Source organism: Heptranchias perlo, chromosome 44 (assembly GCF_035084215.1).
Source record: "Heptranchias perlo isolate sHepPer1 chromosome 44, sHepPer1.hap1, whole genome shotgun sequence".
In the NCBI taxonomy this organism is placed as follows: domain Eukaryota; kingdom Metazoa; phylum Chordata; class Chondrichthyes; order Hexanchiformes; family Hexanchidae; genus Heptranchias; species Heptranchias perlo.
In genome coordinates, this window is record NC_090368.1 from 7,352,616 (window position 1) to 7,371,534 (window position 18,919).

At 54.9% G+C, this 18,919-nt stretch overlaps 1 protein-coding gene across 1 annotated transcript in view; it reads right to left on the reverse strand.

Moving 5' to 3' along the window:
* Window positions 1-1,843: 1,843 nt before the first annotated feature.
* The window catches only part of LOC137306712 (sorting nexin-27-like), a 38,936-nt gene continuing 21,860 nt past the window's right edge, over window positions 1,844-18,919 (reverse strand). Inside the window, exons 10-13 of the mRNA XM_067976072.1 lie at window positions 8,546-8,674; window positions 7,610-7,669; window positions 5,265-5,327; window positions 1,844-2,297 (exon numbers count right to left, since the gene is read on the reverse strand). Of these exons, the coding sequence (XP_067832173.1) occupies window positions 2,250-2,297; window positions 5,265-5,327; window positions 7,610-7,669; window positions 8,546-8,674 (300 nt within the window). The 3' untranslated portion in view covers window positions 1,844-2,249. The remainder of the gene's footprint in view (window positions 2,298-5,264; window positions 5,328-7,609; window positions 7,670-8,545; window positions 8,675-18,919) is intronic.

The following is an 18,919-nucleotide window of genomic DNA, read 5'->3' on the forward strand; positions in this document are numbered from 1 at the left end:
GAATTAAGATAATCGGCAAAAGAACCAGAGGGGGAGATGAGGAGAATTTTTTTACGCAGCGAGTTGTTCTGATCTGGAATGCACTGCCTGAAAGGGCGGTGGAAGCAGATTCAATAATAACTTTCAAAAGGGGAATTGCATAAAATACTATGGGGGAAAAGAGCAGGGGGAGTGGGATTGGTCTAAATTGGTTAGCTCTTTCAACGAGCCAGCACAGGCACGATGGGCCGAACGGCCTCCTTCTGTCTGGCCCATCTTAGAAAGACTCCAGATTTCCCCCTTTCTTAAACAATTCCACAATCCCAAAGTCCATTCCAGGCTCGTTGTGTGAAGCACTTCCTGTCTGTGGGCAGGAGATTGCCGTTTGAAGCATTCCTCCCTCCCCCTCCCCCTACCCCCCGCCCCCTCCCCCCTCCTCTCACTTTCAGGAGCCGAAGGACTCTCGGGTTCAGGGTCTAACTTTTGGGGAGGGTTTTTTTTTTGGGGAGACAGCGCACAAGAGTGGACCTCTTCATACTCGAGGATGAGAGAGGGCTGTCTAGTGGCAGGGATGTCATCCTGCGTGACCCCCCCCTCACACACGACCCATTAATGGCGTCCAGTACTGGAACAAGGGGTGACCGGTCTCCAACGACTTGAAATTTCATAGGCCCTTGGTGGAGACCAGAGGAACGACGCAAAGGAAAATGGGAAGGGCGGCACACTTGGGTCACCGCTGCATGAGCGCATTAACCTGCAACCCGAAAACAGCACCAAGAGTTGACAGTCAATACCAAATGGCCTACTGCCCTCTCTCCCCCCAACAGTTGCCCCTCTGTCCTCTCTTCCCCCCCCCTCCACCAGTTGCCCCTCTACCCTCTCTCCCCCCAAACTAGTTGCCTTCTGCCCTCTCTCCCCCAACAGTTTCCCCTCTGCCCTCTCTCCCCCCACCAGTTGCCCCTCTGTCCTCTCTCCCCCCACCAGTTGCCCCTCTGTCCTCTCTCCCCCAACAGTTGCCCCTCTGTCCTCTCTCCCCCCACCTGTTTCCCCTCTGCCCTCTCTCCCCACACCACCAGTTGCCCCTCTGCCCTCTCTCCCCACACCAGTTGCCCCTCTGTCCTCTCTCCCCCCACCAGTTTCCCCTCTGCCCTCTCTCCCCCCACCTGTTTCCCCTCTGCCCTCTCTCCCCCCACATCAATTGCCCCACTGCCTTCCCCCCACACAACAGCTTGCCTACTGCCCCCATCCCCCTACACTGGTTGGCCCTCTCCCTACCCGCCCCCCCCAACATCTTCCACCCTAACCAACAGAAAACCAAAGCCAACGATTGGTCTTAAGTCAACCAATCCTACCCAAAGAAACACCCAGATTGGAACTTCATTGGCCACAAGTGTCCAGTTCTGGACATCGAGACACAAGGGAGATATTCAATTGCTGGAGGCAGCGCAGAGTAGAGCCATGAGGCTGATCCCCAGTGCCAGGGGGTCTGAGTTATGGAGTTGGGCTCTTCAACCTGGAATGGAGACGTCTTGAGAGGTGACCTTATCGAGGGGCAACAGATCGTGAAGGAGACGGAAAAGGTACATTAAACTGTGGGAGGCGGGGCACGGGGATTTAGGGTTATCATGAAGTTCTCCTCCACACAGAGTGTGACTGCCACACGGAATGGACTCCCAGGTAGAGGAGGGGAGAAGCAAACCCTGGGATCATTTAACGACAAACTGGAAGCTGTAACGGGGGAAGTTTAGGGGCTTGCAGGATGGGCGGACGAAGATGGGCCAAATGGCCTCCCTCACCAACGATGATCTTGTGAGTTGTGTTATGCGAAGGAGAGGCCCCTGGTTAGCCAGAGACGCACAACTAATTTACAAATCGGGCAGCACAAGCACGGTTTATAAAGTGAACACTGTGTGTAACGAACCAAAACAAAATGGCGGCCACTCAGCTCGCGCCCTCGAAGCTCGTCTGCAGACCGTCGACAGCGATTGGCGGTCAGCCAGATCTTTCCTGTTTTCCTGTTTCCAGTTGGCATTCCCCCGAGAGGGCGATGGACGGACAAAATGAAGTGAGCAATCCGGGACTTTGGGCGGCCAAGGGCTGGAGGGGGCGGCGAGGGGGACTCCAGACAGCTGCGGTTTCCGTGACGACGTCTGCCCCAAGAGGTTCAGGGGTCGAAGGGCCACACGGATTTAGTAGTTCAGGTTTGCGTCCGTTTTGTTTATTTTTTTTATTTTAAGCGCGAGGTTGCGGGACGAGTCTCTGCGGAGGGGCTAAGAGCTGGCCGATCTCCTCTGTGTCCGCAGTATCTGGAATATGTTCTGTGGACAAAACAAGGGGAGAGAGAGAGAGAGACTTGACAAGAAAGAAAGGACCTGCATTTCTATCGCGCCTTTCACGACCTCAGGACGCCCCAAAAAGCTTTACAGCCAATTAAGTGTCGTGTAATGAAGGAAACGTGGCAGCCAATTTGTGCACAGCAAGATCCCACAAACAACAATGAAATATGTCCAGATAATTTTTTTTTAAGGTGTTGATTAAGGGATAAATATTAGACACTGGTGAGATCTCCCCCTGCTCTTCTTCCAATAGTGGCCGTGGGATCTTTTACGTCCACCTGAGAGGGGCAGACGGGGCCCTCGGTTTAACGTCTCATCTGAAAGACGGCACCTCCGACAGTGCGGCACTCCCTCAGTACCGGCACCGGGATTATGGGGCTCAAGTCTCTGGAGTGGGGGCTCGAACCCACGACCTTCTGACTCAGAGTGCTACCCACTGAGCCAAGCTGCCAGTTCTACAGTGACGCGACTGTATTCCACAAGGACGAGGTCATGAGGGGTGAATTCATCTGAACTGATCTTATGTTGACTGTAGAGTACTCGGAAATGTGGAGAGATGCGACGACCGGTGGCACTCCTCTTTAAACGAAAAGCAAAACCATCTTTTAAACTTTTTAAAACTCCCTTTACCTTTGCCTATTTTCTATCTGGACCCTGACCTTTAACACTGCTTTAATTTTACAATTAAAAAAAGCTGGGATTGTTCTCCTTAGAGCAGAGAAGGTTAATGGGAGATTTAATCGAGGTGTTCAAAATCATGAGGGGTTTTGAGAGAGTAAATAAGGAGAAACTGTTTCCAGTGGCAGGAGGGTCGGGAACCAGAGGACACAGATTTAAGATAATTGGCAAAAGAACCAGAGGGGGAGATGAGAATTTTTTTACTCAGCGAGTTGTTCTGATCTGGAATTCACTGCCTGAAAGGGCGGTGGAAGCAGATTCAATAATAACTTTCAAAAGGGAATTGGATAAATACTTGAAGGGGAGAAAATTTGCAGGGAGGAGTGGGACTAATTGGAGAGCTCTTTCAAAGAGCCAGCACAGGCACGATGGGCTGAATGGCCTCCTTCTGCACTGCATGATTCGATGATCTGTGAATCATAGTGGAGGCGTCACTCAGTCTGACTGTACAAACGGCCTCCTAAGGGACAAACCTGGGGGCGGAGGTGAGGGGGAGTGTTACTCACACGACACTAACACTGCAAGGGATCGTCCCGGTGTGTCAGCACCCACCACTGCAGCTGATCTGGAAGGAAGGGACACAGGAACAGGAGGAGGCCATTCAGCCCCTCGAGCCTGTTCCGCCATTTAATGAGATCATGGCTGGTCTGTGACCTAACTCCATAAACCCGCCTTAGCCCCATATCCCTTAATACCTTTGGTTAACAAAAATCCATCAATCTCAGATTTGAAATCCAACAATTGAGCTAGCATCAACTGCCGTTTGCGGAAGAGAGTTCCAAACTTCTACCACCCTTTGCGTGTAGAAGTGTTTCTTAACTTCATTCCTGAAAGTCCTGGCTCTAATTTTTAGGCTATGTCCCCTAGTCCTAGACTCCCCAACCAGCAGAAATAGTTTCTCTCTACCCACCCTATCGGTTCCCTATAATATCTTGAAAACTTCCATCAAATCACCCCTTAATCTTCTAAATTCCAGGAAATACAATGCTAGTTTGTGTAATCTCTCCTCGTAATTTAACCCTTGGAATCCAGGTATCATTCTAGTAAATATATCACCCGTAAGGTTTGGCCCAGAACTGAACACAGTACTCCAGGTGTGGTCTAACCAGGGCTTTGTATAGCTGTAGCATAACTTCTGCCCCCTTGTATTCTAGTCCTCTAGATATAAAGGCCAGCATTCCATTAGCCTTTTTGATTATTTTCTGTACCTGGCCATGACATTTTAATGATCTGTGTACATGGACCCCTAAGTCTCTTTGGACCTCCACAGTTTCACCATTTAGAAAGTACTCTGATCTATCCTTTTTAGCTCCAAAATGGATGACCTCGTTGAAATCTATTTGCCACAGTTTTGTCTATTTGCTTAATCTGTTAATATCTCACTGTGATTTTGAAACATGTAAGATTCTGAGAGGGCTTGACAGGGTAGATGCTGAGAGGATGTTTCCCCTGGCTGGACAGTCTAGAACTAGGGGGGCATAGTCTCAGGATAAGTGGTCGGCCATTTAGGACTGAGATGAGGAGAAATTTCTTCACTCAGAGGGTTGTGAATCTTTGGAATTCTCCACCCCAGAGGGCTGTGGGTGCTGAGTCGTTGAGTATAATCAAGGCTGAGATGGATAGATTTTTGGACTCTAGGGGAATCGAGGGATATGGGGATCGGGCGGGAAAGTGGAGTTGAGGTTGAAGATCAGCCATGATCTTACTGAATGGCGGAGCAGGATCGAGGGGCCGAATGGCCTACTCCTGCTCCTATTTCTTATGCTTCCATCTACACTGCTTACAATGCTGCCTGTGTCATCGGCAAATTTGAATATATGGCTCTCTATCCCGTCGTCTAAATCGTTAGTAAATACAGTGAATAGTTGAGGCCCGAACACAGATCCCTGTGGGACACCACTGGTCACATCCTGCCAATTTGAGTACCTGCCCATTATCCCTACTCTCTGTCTCCTGCCGCTCAGCCAATTTCCTAACCAGGTCAATAATTTGCTCTCGATCCCATGAGCTTTAATTTTAGCTAACAGTCTTTTAAGAGGGACTTTATCGAATGCCTTCTGAAAGTCCATGTAAACAATATCCACAGACATTCCCTTGGGCTGCGTGCAGGATTGCAGCCCTGTTTCTCCTGCAGTACGGCTAAAGCAGAGATCCTGACTGCATTAAGAGGAGGGCCCCACCAGTGCGCAGCCAGGCAGACCAGACGGGAAAGAGCTCGGTCCCCGGGTCTATGCCCGATTCCCGGATTTAACCCGGGGCCGTGGGACTTACCTTGCTGCACATATTGTCGTCATTGCAGTTCTTATTGTCCTTGTCAGATGCCTCGTCTTCAACCTGTGCAAAAAAATCATCAGGTTAGTGTTACACTGACACGAACACACACTGGATGGTTTAACCCCCGACACAAACACACACTGGATGGTTTAACCCGATAGAAACACACACTGGATGGTTTAACCCGATAGAAACACACACTGGATGGTTTAACCCCTGATAGAAACACACACTGGATGGTTTAACCCCTGATAGAAACACACACTGGATGGTTTAACCCCTGATAGAAACACACACTGGATGGTTTAACCCCTGATAGAAACACACACTGGATGGTTTAACCCCTGATAGAAACACACACTGGATGGTTTAACCCCTGATAGAAACACACACTGGATGGTTTAACCCCTGACACAAACACACACTGGATGGTTTAACCCCTGACACAAACACACACTGGATGGTTTAACCCCTGACACAAACACACACTGGATGGTTTAACCCCCGACACAAACACACACTGGATGGTTTAACCCCCGACACAAACACACACTGGATGGTTTAACCCCCGACACAAACACACACTGGACGGTTTAACCCCTGACAGAAACACACACTGGATGGTTTAACCTTCTGAAGTTTCACCATCTCGGGCACAATATTCTCACCCAGAAGGTGTCAAGTTGTGATATAGAGTTTCGGGGATGGACAGTATAAATGGGCATGGGACAAAGCTCAGCATGTTCCTGGAGAGAGGGCTATGCTGGGCTGGCTGTGGGGTTGGTTGGTTCCTCACTATCGCAGCCATGGTTGGCTGGGGGGGGGCGGGGTTTGGAGAGCTGGTGACAGGCCTCTCTGGGAGGGAGGGAGGGGGGACAGAGTCACCCCTGCTGCCCCCACGTGTCTCGGGGAGGCTAACAGAGTGTGGCGGTTATCTCAGCCTGCTGGAACCCGGGCGAGGCAGTGGGAGGGAGACGGCCATTTTCCCCCGACAACCCCGGTCCTCTCACCTGTATCGCAGGATCGGACAGCAAAGGCGGCGGTCATTCGGCCCTTCGTGCCTGTGCTGGATCTTTGAAAGAGCAGCTCCCCCGTTTGCCATCATTCAGGTGTGAAACTTAGAATCATAGAATGGTTACGGGACAGAAGGAGGCTCTTTGTAAGAGCAATCCAGTTAGGCCCAATCCCCCGCTCTTTCCCCGCAGCCCTGCAAATTTTTCCATTCGAGTATTTACCCAATTCCTATTTGAAAGCCACGTTTGAATCTGCTTCCACCACCCTTTCCGGCAGCGCAGTCCAGATCCTAACCACTCACTGCGTAAACAAGATTTTCCTCATGTCGCCTTTGGTTCTTTTGCCAATTACCTTAAATCTGTGTCCTTTGGTTCTTGACCCTTCCACCAATGGGAACAGTTTCTCTCTATTTACTTTATCTAAACCCCTCATGATTTTGAACACCTCGATTAAATCTCCCCTTAACCTTCTCTGCTCTAAGGAGAACAATCCCAGCTTCTCCAGTCTCTCCACATAACTGAAGTCCCTCATCCCTGGTACCATTCTAGTAAATCTCCTCTGCACCCTCTCAAAGGCCTTGACATCCCTCCTAAAGTGCGGTGCCCAGAATTGGACACAATACTCCAGCTGGGGCCTAACCAGTGATTTATAAAAGGTTCATCATTAAGTCATCAAGTTTTGAGCCCACTCGAGGTGTTGAATCTCCAAATCGAATCTGCGTGTGTGGAGTTATCAGAAAGGCACATTCGGGGCTGGGAATTGGGAACGAAAAAGGGGCAGTTTTCCCCCAAATCTGCCCTGATAGCGGTTTTAAAATAAACCGTGGCCTGTCGCAGAGGTCCACGGAATCTATCCAGTAGATCAGACAGTCCCGGGTTTGATGCGTGGCATGTGCTGGGTTAGCTGGGCAGCAGTCATAGAATCACACAGCACAGGAGGCGGCCATTCGGCCCATTGTGCCTGTGCCGGCTCTTTGAAAGAGCGATCCAATTAGTCCCACGCCCCCCCCCCTGCTCTTACCCCCAAAGCCCTGCATGTCCACATGCAGTCGAATAGCCTACAGATAATAACAAGTTTCACACGTGAATCAGGACAAACAGGGGAGAGGGGGGGTCCTTGTGCAAACGTCACCCAGCAAGGAGTAAAAGCCTGCAAGTAAGAGGGCGAGAAACCGGCAGAGGAAAACGTACAAGTGGGACGCGCGCGCCCTGGCGTCGGAAACGGCGGCCAAGTGACGAACACTTGGCCCTCAGTGGCCGGCTGTCACTAAGTTGGGCGCCTGCCTGACAGACCTTTGCTTTCAATCCCAGTTACCCAGCCCTTCTCACCTCTTTGTGCCACTTCATCTCGCAGAACACTCGCTCGAAACACTCGTGCATGTAGTTAAACTGCAGAGACAGAGAGGGAGGGAAAAACATTAATATCAGCAGCACAGAACAGAAACCCTGCACCTCAAACTCCCCCCGCCCTCCCCCCCCACTCTCTCCCCCCACGCCGACTCTCTACCCCCACACCGACTCTCTTTCCCCCCCCCCCCCACTCCCTGACTCTCTCCTCTCTCTCTTCCCCCCCCCCCCCCGCCCCGCACCGACTTGCCATCATTCAGTCCTGAGGCAGACGGTTAGCTGTGCACCGCTCACCCGCTGAGCGACTGGCAGGACTCATTCCCAGGGTGTCCGTACAGAACCCAAAGCCCTGGGCCTCCGCCTCACCCTCCCTCCCTCCCTCCCTCCCTCCCTGGGCCTCCGCCTCACCCTCCCTCCCTGGGCCTCCGCCTCACCCTCCCTCCCTGGGCCTCCGCCTCACCCTCCCTCCCTGGGCCTCCGCCTCACCCTCCCTCCCTGGGCCTCCGCCTCACCCTCCCTCCCTGGGCCTCCGCCTCACCCTCCCTCCCTGGGCCTCCGCCTCACCCTCCCTCCCTGGGCCTCCGCCTCACCCTCCCTCCCTGGGCCTCCGCCTCACCCTCCCTCCCTGGGCCTCCGCCTCACCCTCCCTCCCTGGGCCTCCGCCTCACCCTCCCTCCCTGGGCCTCCGCCTCACCCTCCCTCCCTGGGCCTCCGCCTCACCCTCCCTCCCTGGGCCTCCGCCTCACCCTCCCTCCCTCCCTCCCTGGGCCTCCGCCTCACCCTCCCTCCCTGGGCCTCCGCCTCACCCTCCCTCCCTCCCTCCCTGGGCCTCCGCCTCACCCTCCCTCCCTCCCTCCCTCCCTGGGCCTCCACCTCACCCTCCCTCCCTCCCTGGGCCTCCTTGGCACGGCGACTCACATAGGGCGTGAAGATCTTCACCCATCTGGGCTTCTTCTCCCCTCGGGTGTACTCGAAGCAGAAGGCCATCCCTTCCTCGTCCGTGTCCCACCGCTGCATCTCCTCCCACTCGAAGGCGATTACCTGGTTCTGGACAGCAAACACGGGGAGGGGGTTAAGTCAGCGCTCTGCTGACCCTGGAACCCAGAGCGTGGTCACGAGCTGAGGCAGACACGCGCTCCGTCTCCCCAACACCCCCCTCAACCCTGCCCCCGCCCATTAAAACCAATTTCAGTCGCTTAGAACATTTAGGAAGGATGTCTCGTTTTATAAGAACCGTCGTATTCCCCTTTTATAAAAAGAACGAACTTGCAGTTATATCGTGCTTTTCACAACCTCACAGCCAATGAAGTAATTTTTAAGTGTAGTAACACGGCAGCCGATTTGTGCACAGCAAGATCCCACAAGCAGCGGTGTGATAATGACCCAGATTATCTGTTTTTTTATTGATGTTGGTCGAGGGATAAATATTGGCCCCAGGGGGAGAACTCCTCCTTGCTCTACATCCAATAGTGGCCGTGGGATCTTTTACGTCCACCCGAGAGGGGCAGACGGGGCCCTCGGTTTAACGTCTCATCCGAAAGACGGCCCCTCCGACAGTGCGGCACTCCCTCAGTACTGGCAGTGGGAGTGTCGGCCTGGATTACGGGCTAAGTTCTATTTTAAAGGAGGATTTGCATTTCTACAACTCTCAAGCATCCCAAAGCCCTCCACAGACAATGCATTACCTTGAAGTTCAGTGGCTGTTGTTATGCAAGCAAAAAGGGCAGCTGTTTTTGTGCACAGAAATAGTGATGAGAAGAATGACCTGCTAATCTGTTTTGGACGTCGTTCGTGGAGAGAAGAATGTGGGCCAGGACCCCAGGAGAGCTCCCCGCCTCTCCACCCTCGTACCCCCTCACTGCCCGCGAGGGGGAGGGGGCAAGCAGCTCGGGCCCAGGCCTTTCTCACTCCCCCTCTCACTTTCATTCTCCCCTGTTAATTTTCTCCCCACTTCTTGAAGGTGCTGATCCATCATTGGAACAAGGAGGAGGCCATTCAGCCCCTCGAGGCTGTTCCGCCATTCAATTAGATCATGGCTGATCTGTAGTGTAACTCCATTGACCCGCCTTTGCTCCATATCCTTTGATACCCTTGCCCAAAAAAAACTATCGATCTCAGTCTTGAAAGCTCCAATTGACCCCACAGCTTTTTGTGTGTGTGGGGGGGCGCGGGGGGGAAAAAGGGAGAGTTCCAGATTCCCACTCCCCTTTGTGTGAAGAAGTGACATCACCCCTGAACGGCCTGGCTCTAATTTTAAGGTTCTGCCCCCTTGTTCTGGACTCCCCCCACCAGAGGAAATAGTTTCTCTCTATCGACCCTATCAAATCCTTTAATCATCTTAAACACCTCGATTAGATCACCCCTTAATCTTCTACACTCGAGGGAATACAAGCCCAGTCTGTGCAACCTGTCCTCGGAATTTAATCCTTCAAGCTACGGGATCATTCTGGTGAATCTGCTCTCCCATGTGTGAGGCAGGACACTGAGCTTTGCCATCTATTCGACCATGGAAGGCATTGCAGCCGAGCCTGGTCCAAACACACCCGTGTGCACTTTCCCAGTAGTTACGATAACCAGGGGTGAGAACCCTGGCTGGTTTCCCTCTCCCATCACTATAAGGACCTCCAGCTCGTCCCTCTCTCTCCCATCGCTGCACGAACCTCCAGCTCGTCCCTCTCTCTCCCATCGCTGTACGAACCTCCAGCTCGTCCCTCTCTCCCCCAATCGCTGTACTAACCTCCAGCTCGTCCCTCTCTCTCTCTCCCATCGCTGTACTAACCTCCAGCTCGTCCCTCCCTCTCTCTCTCCCATCGATGTACGAACCTCCAGCTCGTCCCTCCCTCTCTCTCTCCCATCGCTGTACTAACCTCCAGCTCGTCCCTCCCCCTCTCTCTCCCATCGCTGTACTAACCTCCAGCTCGTCCCTCCCTCTCTCTCTCCCATCGCTGTACTAACCTCCAGCTCGTCTCCCTCTCTCCCCCATCGCTGCACTAACCTCCAGCTCGTCCCTCCCTCTCTCTCTCTCTCCCATCGCTGTACTAACCTCCAGCTCGTCTCCCTCTCTCCCCCATCGCTGCACTAACCTCCAGCTCGTCCCTCCCTCTCTCTCTCTCTCCCATCGCTGTACTAACCTCCAGCTCGTCTCCCTCTCTCCCCATCGCTGTACTAACCTCCAGCTCGTCCCTCCCTCTCTCTCTCTCTCCCATCTCTGCACTAACCTCCAGCTCGTCTCCCTCTCTCCCCCATCGCTGTACTAACCTCCAGCTCGTCTCCCTCTCTCCCCCATCGCTGTACTAACCTCCAACTCGTCCCTCCCTCTCTCTCCCATCGCTGTACTAACCTCCAGCTCGTCCCTCTCTCCCTCTCCCATCGCTGTACTAACCTCCAGCTCGTCCCACTCTCTCCCATCTCTGTACTAACCTCCAGCTCGTCCCTCCCTCTCTCTCTCCCATCGCTGTACTAACCTCCAGCTCGTCTCCCTCTCTCCCCCATCGCTGTACTAACCTCCAGCTCGTCCCTCCCTCTCTCTCTCCCATCGCTGTACTAACCTCCAGCTCGTCCCTCCCTCTCTCTCCCATCGATGTACTAACCTCCAGCTCGTCTCCCTCTCTCCCCCATCGCTGTACTAACCTCCAGCTCGTCCCTCCCTCTCTCTCTCCCATCGCTGTACTAACCTCCAGCTCGTCCCTCCCTCTCTCTCCCATCGATGTACTAACCTCCAGCTCGTCTCCCTCTCTCCCCCATCGCTGTACTAACCTCCAGCTCGTCCCTCCCTCTCTCTCTCCCATCGCTGTACTAACCTCCAGCTCGTCCCTCCCTCTCTCTCTCCCATCGCTGTACTAACCTCCAGCTCGTCCCTCCCTCTCTCTCCCATCGATGTACTAACCTCCAGCTCGTCTCCCTCTCTCCCCCATCGCTGTACTAACCTCCAGCTCGTCCCTCCCTCTCTCTCTCCCATCGCTGTACTAACCTCCAGCTCGTCCCTCCCTCTCTCTCTCCCATCGCTGTACTAACCTCCAGCTCGTCCCTCCCTCTCTCTCCCATCGATGTACTAACCTCCAGCTCGTCTCCCTCTCTCCCCCATCGCTGTACTAACCTCCAGCTCGTCCCTCCCTCTCTCTCCCATCGATGTACTAACCTCCAGCTCGTCTCCCTCTCTCCCCCATCGCTGTACTAACCTCCAGCTCGTCCCTCTCTCTCTCTCCCATCGCTGTACTAACCTCCAGCTCGTCCCTCTCTCCCTCTCCCATCGCTGTACTAACCTCCAGCTCGTCCCTCTCTCCCTCTCCCATCGCTGTACGAACCTCCAGCTCGTCCCTCTCTCTCTCTCCCATCTCGTCTCCCTCTCTCCCCCATCGCTGTACTAACCCCCAGCTCGTCCCTCTCTCCCATCGCTGCACTAACCTCCAGCTCATCCCTCTCTCTCCCATCGCTGCACTAACCTCCAGCTCGTCCCTCTCTCTCCCATCGCTGTACTAACCTCCAGTTCGTCCCTCTCTCTCTCCCACCTCTGTACTAACCTCCAGCTCGTCCCTCTCTCCCTCTCCCATCGCTGTACTAACCTCCAGCTCGTCCCTCTCTCCCTCTCCCATCGCTGTACGAACCTCCAGCTTGTCCCTCTCTCTCTCTCCCATCTCGTCTCCCTCTCTCCCCCATCGCTGTACTAACCCCCAGCTCGTCCCTCTCTCCCATCGCTGCACTAACCTCCAGCTCATCCCTCTCTCTCCCATCGCTGCACTAACCTCCAGCTCGTCCCTCTCTCTCCCATCGCTGCACTAACCCCCAGCTCGTCCCTCTCTCTCCCATCGCTGTACTAACCTCCAGTTCGTCCCTCTCTCTCTCCCACCTCTGTACTAACCTCCAGCTCGTCTCCCTCTCTCTCCCATCGCTGTACTAACCTCCAGCTCGTCCCTCTCTCTCCCATCTCTGTACTAACCTCCAGCTCGTCTCCCTCTCTCTCCCATCGCTGTACTAACCTCCAGCTCGTCCCTCTCTCTCCCATCTCTGTACTAACCTCCAGCTCGTCCCTCTCTCTGCCATCACTGTACTAACCTCCAGTTCGTCCCTCTCTCTCTCCCATCGCTGTACGGACCTCCAGCTCGTCCCTCCCTCCCTCTCCCATCGCTGTACGGACCTCCAGCTCGTCCCTCTCTCTCTCTCCCATCTCTGTACTGACCTCCAGCTCGTCCCTCTCTCTCCCATCGCTGTACTAACCTCCAGCTCGTCCCTCTCTCTCCCATCTCTGTACTAACCTCCAGCTCGTCTCCCTCTCTCTCCCATCTCTGTACTAACCTCCAGCTCGTCTCCCTCTCTCTCCCATCGCTGTACTAACCTCCAGCTCGTCCCTCTCTCTCCCATCTCTGTACTAACCTCCAGCTCGTCCCTCTCTCTGCCATCACTGTACTAACCTCCAGTTCGTCCCTCTCTCTCTCCCATCGCTGTACGGACCTCCAGCTCGTCCCTCTCTCTCTCTCCCATCTCTGTACTAACCTCCAGTTCGTCCCTCTCTCTCTCCCATCTCTGTACTAACCTCCAGCTTGTCTCCCTCTCTCCCATCGCTGCACTAACCTCCAGCTCGTCCCTCTCTCTGCCATCACTGTACTAAACTCCAGCTCGTCCCTCTCTCTCTCCCATCGATGTACTAACCTCCAGCTCGTCCCTCTCTCTGCCATCACTGTACTAAACTCCAGCTCGTCCCTCTCTCTCTCCCATCGATGTACTAACCTCCAGCTCGTCCCTCTCTCTCTCCCATCGCTGTACTAACCTCCAGCTCGTCCCTCCCTCTCTCTCCCATCGCTGTACTGACCTCCAGCTCGTCTCGCTCTCTCCCATCGCTGTACTAACCTCCAGCTCGTCCCTCTCTCTCTCTCCCATCTCTGTACTGACCTCCAGCTCGTCCCTCTCTCTCTCTCCCATCTCTGTACTGACCTCCAGCTCGTCCCTCCCTCTCTCTCCCATTGATGTACTAACCTCCAGCTCGTCCCTCTCTCTCCCATCGCTGTACTAACCTCCAGCTCGTCCCTCTCTCTCCCATCGCTTTACTAACCTCCAGCTCGTCTCCCTCTCTCTCCCATCGCTGTACTAACCTCCAGCTCGTCCCTCTCTCTCCCATCTCTGTACTAACCTCCAGCTCGTCCCTCTCTCTGCCATCACTGTACTAACCTCCAGTTCGTCCCTCTCTCTCTCCCATCGCTGTACTAACCTCCAGCTCGTCCCTCCCTCTCTCTCTCCCATCGCTGTACTAACCTCCAGCTCGTCCCTCCCTCTCTCTCCCATCGATGTACTAACCTCCAGCTCGTCTCCCTCTCTCCCCCATCGCTGTACTAACCTCCAGCTCGTCCCTCCCTCTCTCTCCCATCGATGTACTAACCTCCAGCTCGTCTCCCTCTCTCCCCCATCGCTGTACTAACCTCCAGCTCGTCCCTCTCTCTCTCTCCCATCGCTGTACTAACCTCCAGCTCGTCCCTCTCTCCCTCTCCCATCGCTGTACTAACCTCCAGCTCGTCCCTCTCTCCCTCTCCCATCGCTGTACGAACCTCCAGCTCGTCCCTCTCTCTCTCTCCCATCTCGTCTCCCTCTCTCCCCCATCGCTGTACTAACCCCCAGCTCGTCCCTCTCTCCCATCGCTGCACTAACCTCCAGCTCATCCCTCTCTCTCCCATCGCTGCACTAACCTCCAGCTCGTCCCTCTCTCTCCCATCGCTGTACTAACCTCCAGTTCGTCCCTCTCTCTCTCCCACCTCTGTACTAACCTCCAGCTCGTCCCTCTCTCCCTCTCCCATCGCTGTACTAACCTCCAGCTCGTCCCTCTCTCCCTCTCCCATCGCTGTACGAACCTCCAGCTCGTCCCTCTCTCTCTCTCCCATCTCGTCTCCCTCTCTCCCCCATCGCTGTACTAACCCCCAGCTCGTCCCTCTCTCCCATCGCTGCACTAACCTCCAGCTCATCCCTCTCTCTCCCATCGCTGCACTAACCTCCAGCTCGTCCCTCTCTCTCCCATCGCTGCACTAACCCCCAGCTCGTCCCTCTCTCTCCCATCGCTGTACTAACCTCCAGTTCGTCCCTCTCTCTCTCCCACCTCTGTACTAACCTCCAGCTCGTCTCCCTCTCTCTCCCATCGCTGTACTAACCTCCAGCTCGTCCCTCTCTCTCCCATCTCTGTACTAACCTCCAGCTCGTCTCCCTCTCTCTCCCATCGCTGTACTAACCTCCAGCTCGTCCCTCTCTCTCCCATCTCTGTACTAACCTCCAGCTCGTCCCTCTCTCTGCCATCACTGTACTAACCTCCAGTTCGTCCCTCTCTCTCTCCCATCGCTGTACGGACCTCCAGCTCGTCCCTCCCTCCCTCTCCCATCGCTGTACGGACCTCCAGCTCGTCCCTCTCTCTCTCTCCCATCTCTGTACTGACCTCCAGCTCGTCCCTCTCTCTCCCATCGCTGTACTAACCTCCAGCTCGTCCCTCTCTCTCCCATCTCTGTACTAACCTCCAGCTCGTCTCCCTCTCTCTCCCATCTCTGTACTAACCTCCAGCTCGTCTCCCTCTCTCTCCCATCGCTGTACTAACCTCCAGCTCGTCCCTCTCTCTCCCATCTCTGTACTAACCTCCAGCTCGTCCCTCTCTCTGCCATCACTGTACTAACCTCCAGTTCGTCCCTCTCTCTCTCCCATCGCTGTACGGACCTCCAGCTCGTCCCTCTCTCTCTCTCCCATCTCTGTACTAACCTCCAGTTCGTCCCTCTCTCTCTCCCATCTCTGTACTAACCTCCAGCTTGTCTCCCTCTCTCCCATCGCTGCACTAACCTCCAGCTCGTCCCTCTCTCTGCCATCACTGTACTAAACTCCAGCTCGTCCCTCTCTCTCTCCCATCGATGTACTAACCTCCAGCTCGTCCCTCTCTCTGCCATCACTGTACTAAACTCCAGCTCGTCCCTCTCTCTCTCCCATCGATGTACTAACCTCCAGCTCGTCCCTCTCTCTCTCCCATCGCTGTACTAACCTCCAGCTCGTCCCTCCCTCTCTCTCCCATCGCTGTACTGACCTCCAGCTCGTCTCGCTCTCTCCCATCGCTGTACTAACCTCCAGCTCGTCCCTCTCTCTCTCTCCCATCTCTGTACTGACCTCCAGCTCGTCCCTCTCTCTCTCTCCCATCTCTGTACTGACCTCCAGCTCGTCCCTCCCTCTCTCTCCCATTGATGTACTAACCTCCAGCTCGTCCCTCTCTCTCCCATCGCTGTACTAACCTCCAGCTCGTCCCTCTCTCTCCCATCGCTTTACTAACCTCCAGCTCGTCTCCCTCTCTCTCCCATCGCTGTACTAACCTCCAGCTCGTCCCTCTCTCTCCCATCTCTGTACTAACCTCCAGCTCGTCCCTCTCTCTGCCATCACTGTACTAACCTCCAGTTCGTCCCTCTCTCTCTCCCATCGCTGTACTAACCTCCAGCTCGTCCCTCCCTCTCTCTCTCCCATCGCTGTACTAACCTCCAGCTCGTCCCTCCCTCTCTCTCCCATCGATGTACTAACCTCCAGCTCGTCTCCCTCTCTCCCCCATCGCTGTACTAACCTCCAGCTCGTCCCTCCCTCTCTCTCCCATCGATGTACTAACCTCCAGCTCGTCTCCCTCTCTCCCCCATCGCTGTACTAACCTCCAGCTCGTCCCTCTCTCTCTCTCCCATCGCTGTACTAACCTCCAGCTCGTCCCTCTCTCCCTCTCCCATCGCTGTACTAACCTCCAGCTCGTCCCTCTCTCCCTCTCCCATCGCTGTACGAACCTCCAGCTCGTCCCTCTCTCTCTCTCCCATCTCGTCTCCCTCTCTCCCCCATCGCTGTACTAACCCCCAGCTCGTCCCTCTCTCCCATCGCTGCACTAACCTCCAGCTCATCCCTCTCTCTCCCATCGCTGCACTAACCTCCAGCTCGTCCCTCTCTCTCCCATCGCTGTACTAACCTCCAGTTCGTCCCTCTCTCTCTCCCACCTCTGTACTAACCTCCAGCTCGTCCCTCTCTCCCTCTCCCATCGCTGTACTAACCTCCAGCTCGTCCCTCTCTCCCTCTCCCATCGCTGTACGAACCTCCAGCTCGTCCCTCTCTCTCTCTCCCATCTCGTCTCCCTCTCTCCCCCATCGCTGTACTAACCCCCAGCTCGTCCCTCTCTCCCATCGCTGCACTAACCTCCAGCTCATCCCTCTCTCTCCCATCGCTGCACTAACCTCCAGCTCGTCCCTCTCTCTCCCATCGCTGCACTAACCCCCAGCTCGTCCCTCTCTCTCCCATCGCTGTACTAACCTCCAGTTCGTCCCTCTCTCTCTCCCACCTCTGTACTAACCTCCAGCTCGTCTCCCTCTCTCTCCCATCGCTGTACTAACCTCCAGCTCGTCCCTCTCTCTCCCATCTCTGTACTAACCTCCAGCTCGTCTCCCTCTCTCTCCCATCGCTGTACTAACCTCCAGCTCGTCCCTCTCTCTCCCATCTCTGTACTAACCTCCAGCTCGTCCCTCTCTCTGCCATCACTGTACTAACCTCCAGTTCGTCCCTCTCTCTCTCCCATCGCTGTACGGACCTCCAGCTCGTCCCTCCCTCCCTCTCCCATCGCTGTACGGACCTCCAGCTCGTCCCTCTCTCTCTCTCCCATCTCTGTACTGACCTCCAGCTCGTCCCTCTCTCTCCCATCGCTGTACTAACCTCCAGCTCGTCCCTCTCTCCCCCATCTCTGTACTAACCTCCAGCTCGTCTCCCTCTCTCTCCCATCTCTGTACTAACCTCCAGCTCGTCTCCCTCTCTCTCCCATCGCTGTACTAACCTCCAGCTCGTCCCTCTCTCTCCCATCTCTGTACTAACCTCCAGCTCGTCCCTCTCTCTGCCATCACTGTACTAACCTCCAGTTCGTCCCTCTCTCTCTCCCATCGCTGTACGGACCTCCAGCTCGTCCCTCTCTCTCTCTCCCATCTCTGTACTAACCTCCAGTTCGTCCCTCTCTCTCTCCCATCTCTGTACTAACCTCCAGCTTGTCTCCCTCTCTCCCATCGCTGCACTAACCTCCAGCTCGTCCCTCTCTCTGCCATCACTGTACTAAACTCCAGCTCGTCCCTCTCTCTCTCCCATCGATGTACTAACCTCCAGCTCGTCCCTCTCTCTGCCATCACTGTACTAAACTCCAGCTCGTCCCTCTCTCTCTCCCATCGATGTACTAACCTCCAGCTCGTCCCTCTCTCTCTCCCATCGCTGTACTAACCTCCAGCTCGTCCCTCCCTCTCTCTCCCATCGCTGTACTGACCTCCAGCTCGTCTCGCTCTCTCCCATCGCTGTACTAACCTCCAGCTCGTCCCTCTCTCTCTCTCCCATCTCTGTACTGACCTCCAGCTCGTCCCTCTCTCTCTCTCCCATCTCTGTACTGACCTCCAGCTCGTCCCTCCCTCTCTCTCCCATTGATGTACTAACCTCCAGCTCGTCCCTCTCTCTCCCATCGCTGTACTAACCTCCAGCTCGTCCCTCTCTCTCCCATCGCTTTACTAACCTCCAGCTCGTCCCTCCCTCTCTCTCCCATCGCTGTACTAACCTCCAGCTCGTCCCTCTCTCTCCCATCGCTTTACTAACCTCCAGCTCGTCCCTCCCTCTCTCTCCCATCGCTGTACTAACCTCCAGCTCGTCCCTCTCTCTCCCATCGCTGTACTAACCTCCAGCTCGTCCCTCTCTCTCCCATCGCTGTACTAACCTCCAACTCGTCCCTCCCTCTCTCTCCCATCGCTGTACTAACCTCCAGCTCGTCCCTCTCTCTCCCATTGATGTACTAACCTCCAGCTCGTCCCTCCCTCTCTCTCCCATCGATGTACTAACCTTCAGCTCGACCCTCTCTCTCCCATCGCTGTACTAATCTCCAGCTCGTCCCTCTCTCCCATCGCTGTACTAACCTCCAGCTCGTCCCTCCCTCTCTCTCCCATCGCTGTACTAACCTCCAACTCGTCCCTCTCTCTCCCATCGCTGTACTAACCTCCAACTCGTCCCTCTCTCTCCCATCGCTGTACTAACCTCCAGCTCGTCCCTCCCTCTCTCTTCCATCTCTGTACTAACCTCCAGCTCGTCCCTCTCTCTCTCTCCCATCGCTGTACTCACCTCCAGTTTGCCTCTCTCCCATCTCTGTACTAACCTCCAGCTCGTCCCTCTCTCTCTCTCCCATCGATGTACTAACCTCCAGCTCGTCCCTCTCTCTCCCATCGATGTACGAACCTCCAGCTCGTTCCTCTCTCTCCCATCGATGTACTAACCTCCAGCTCGTCCCTCTCTCCCATTGATGTACTA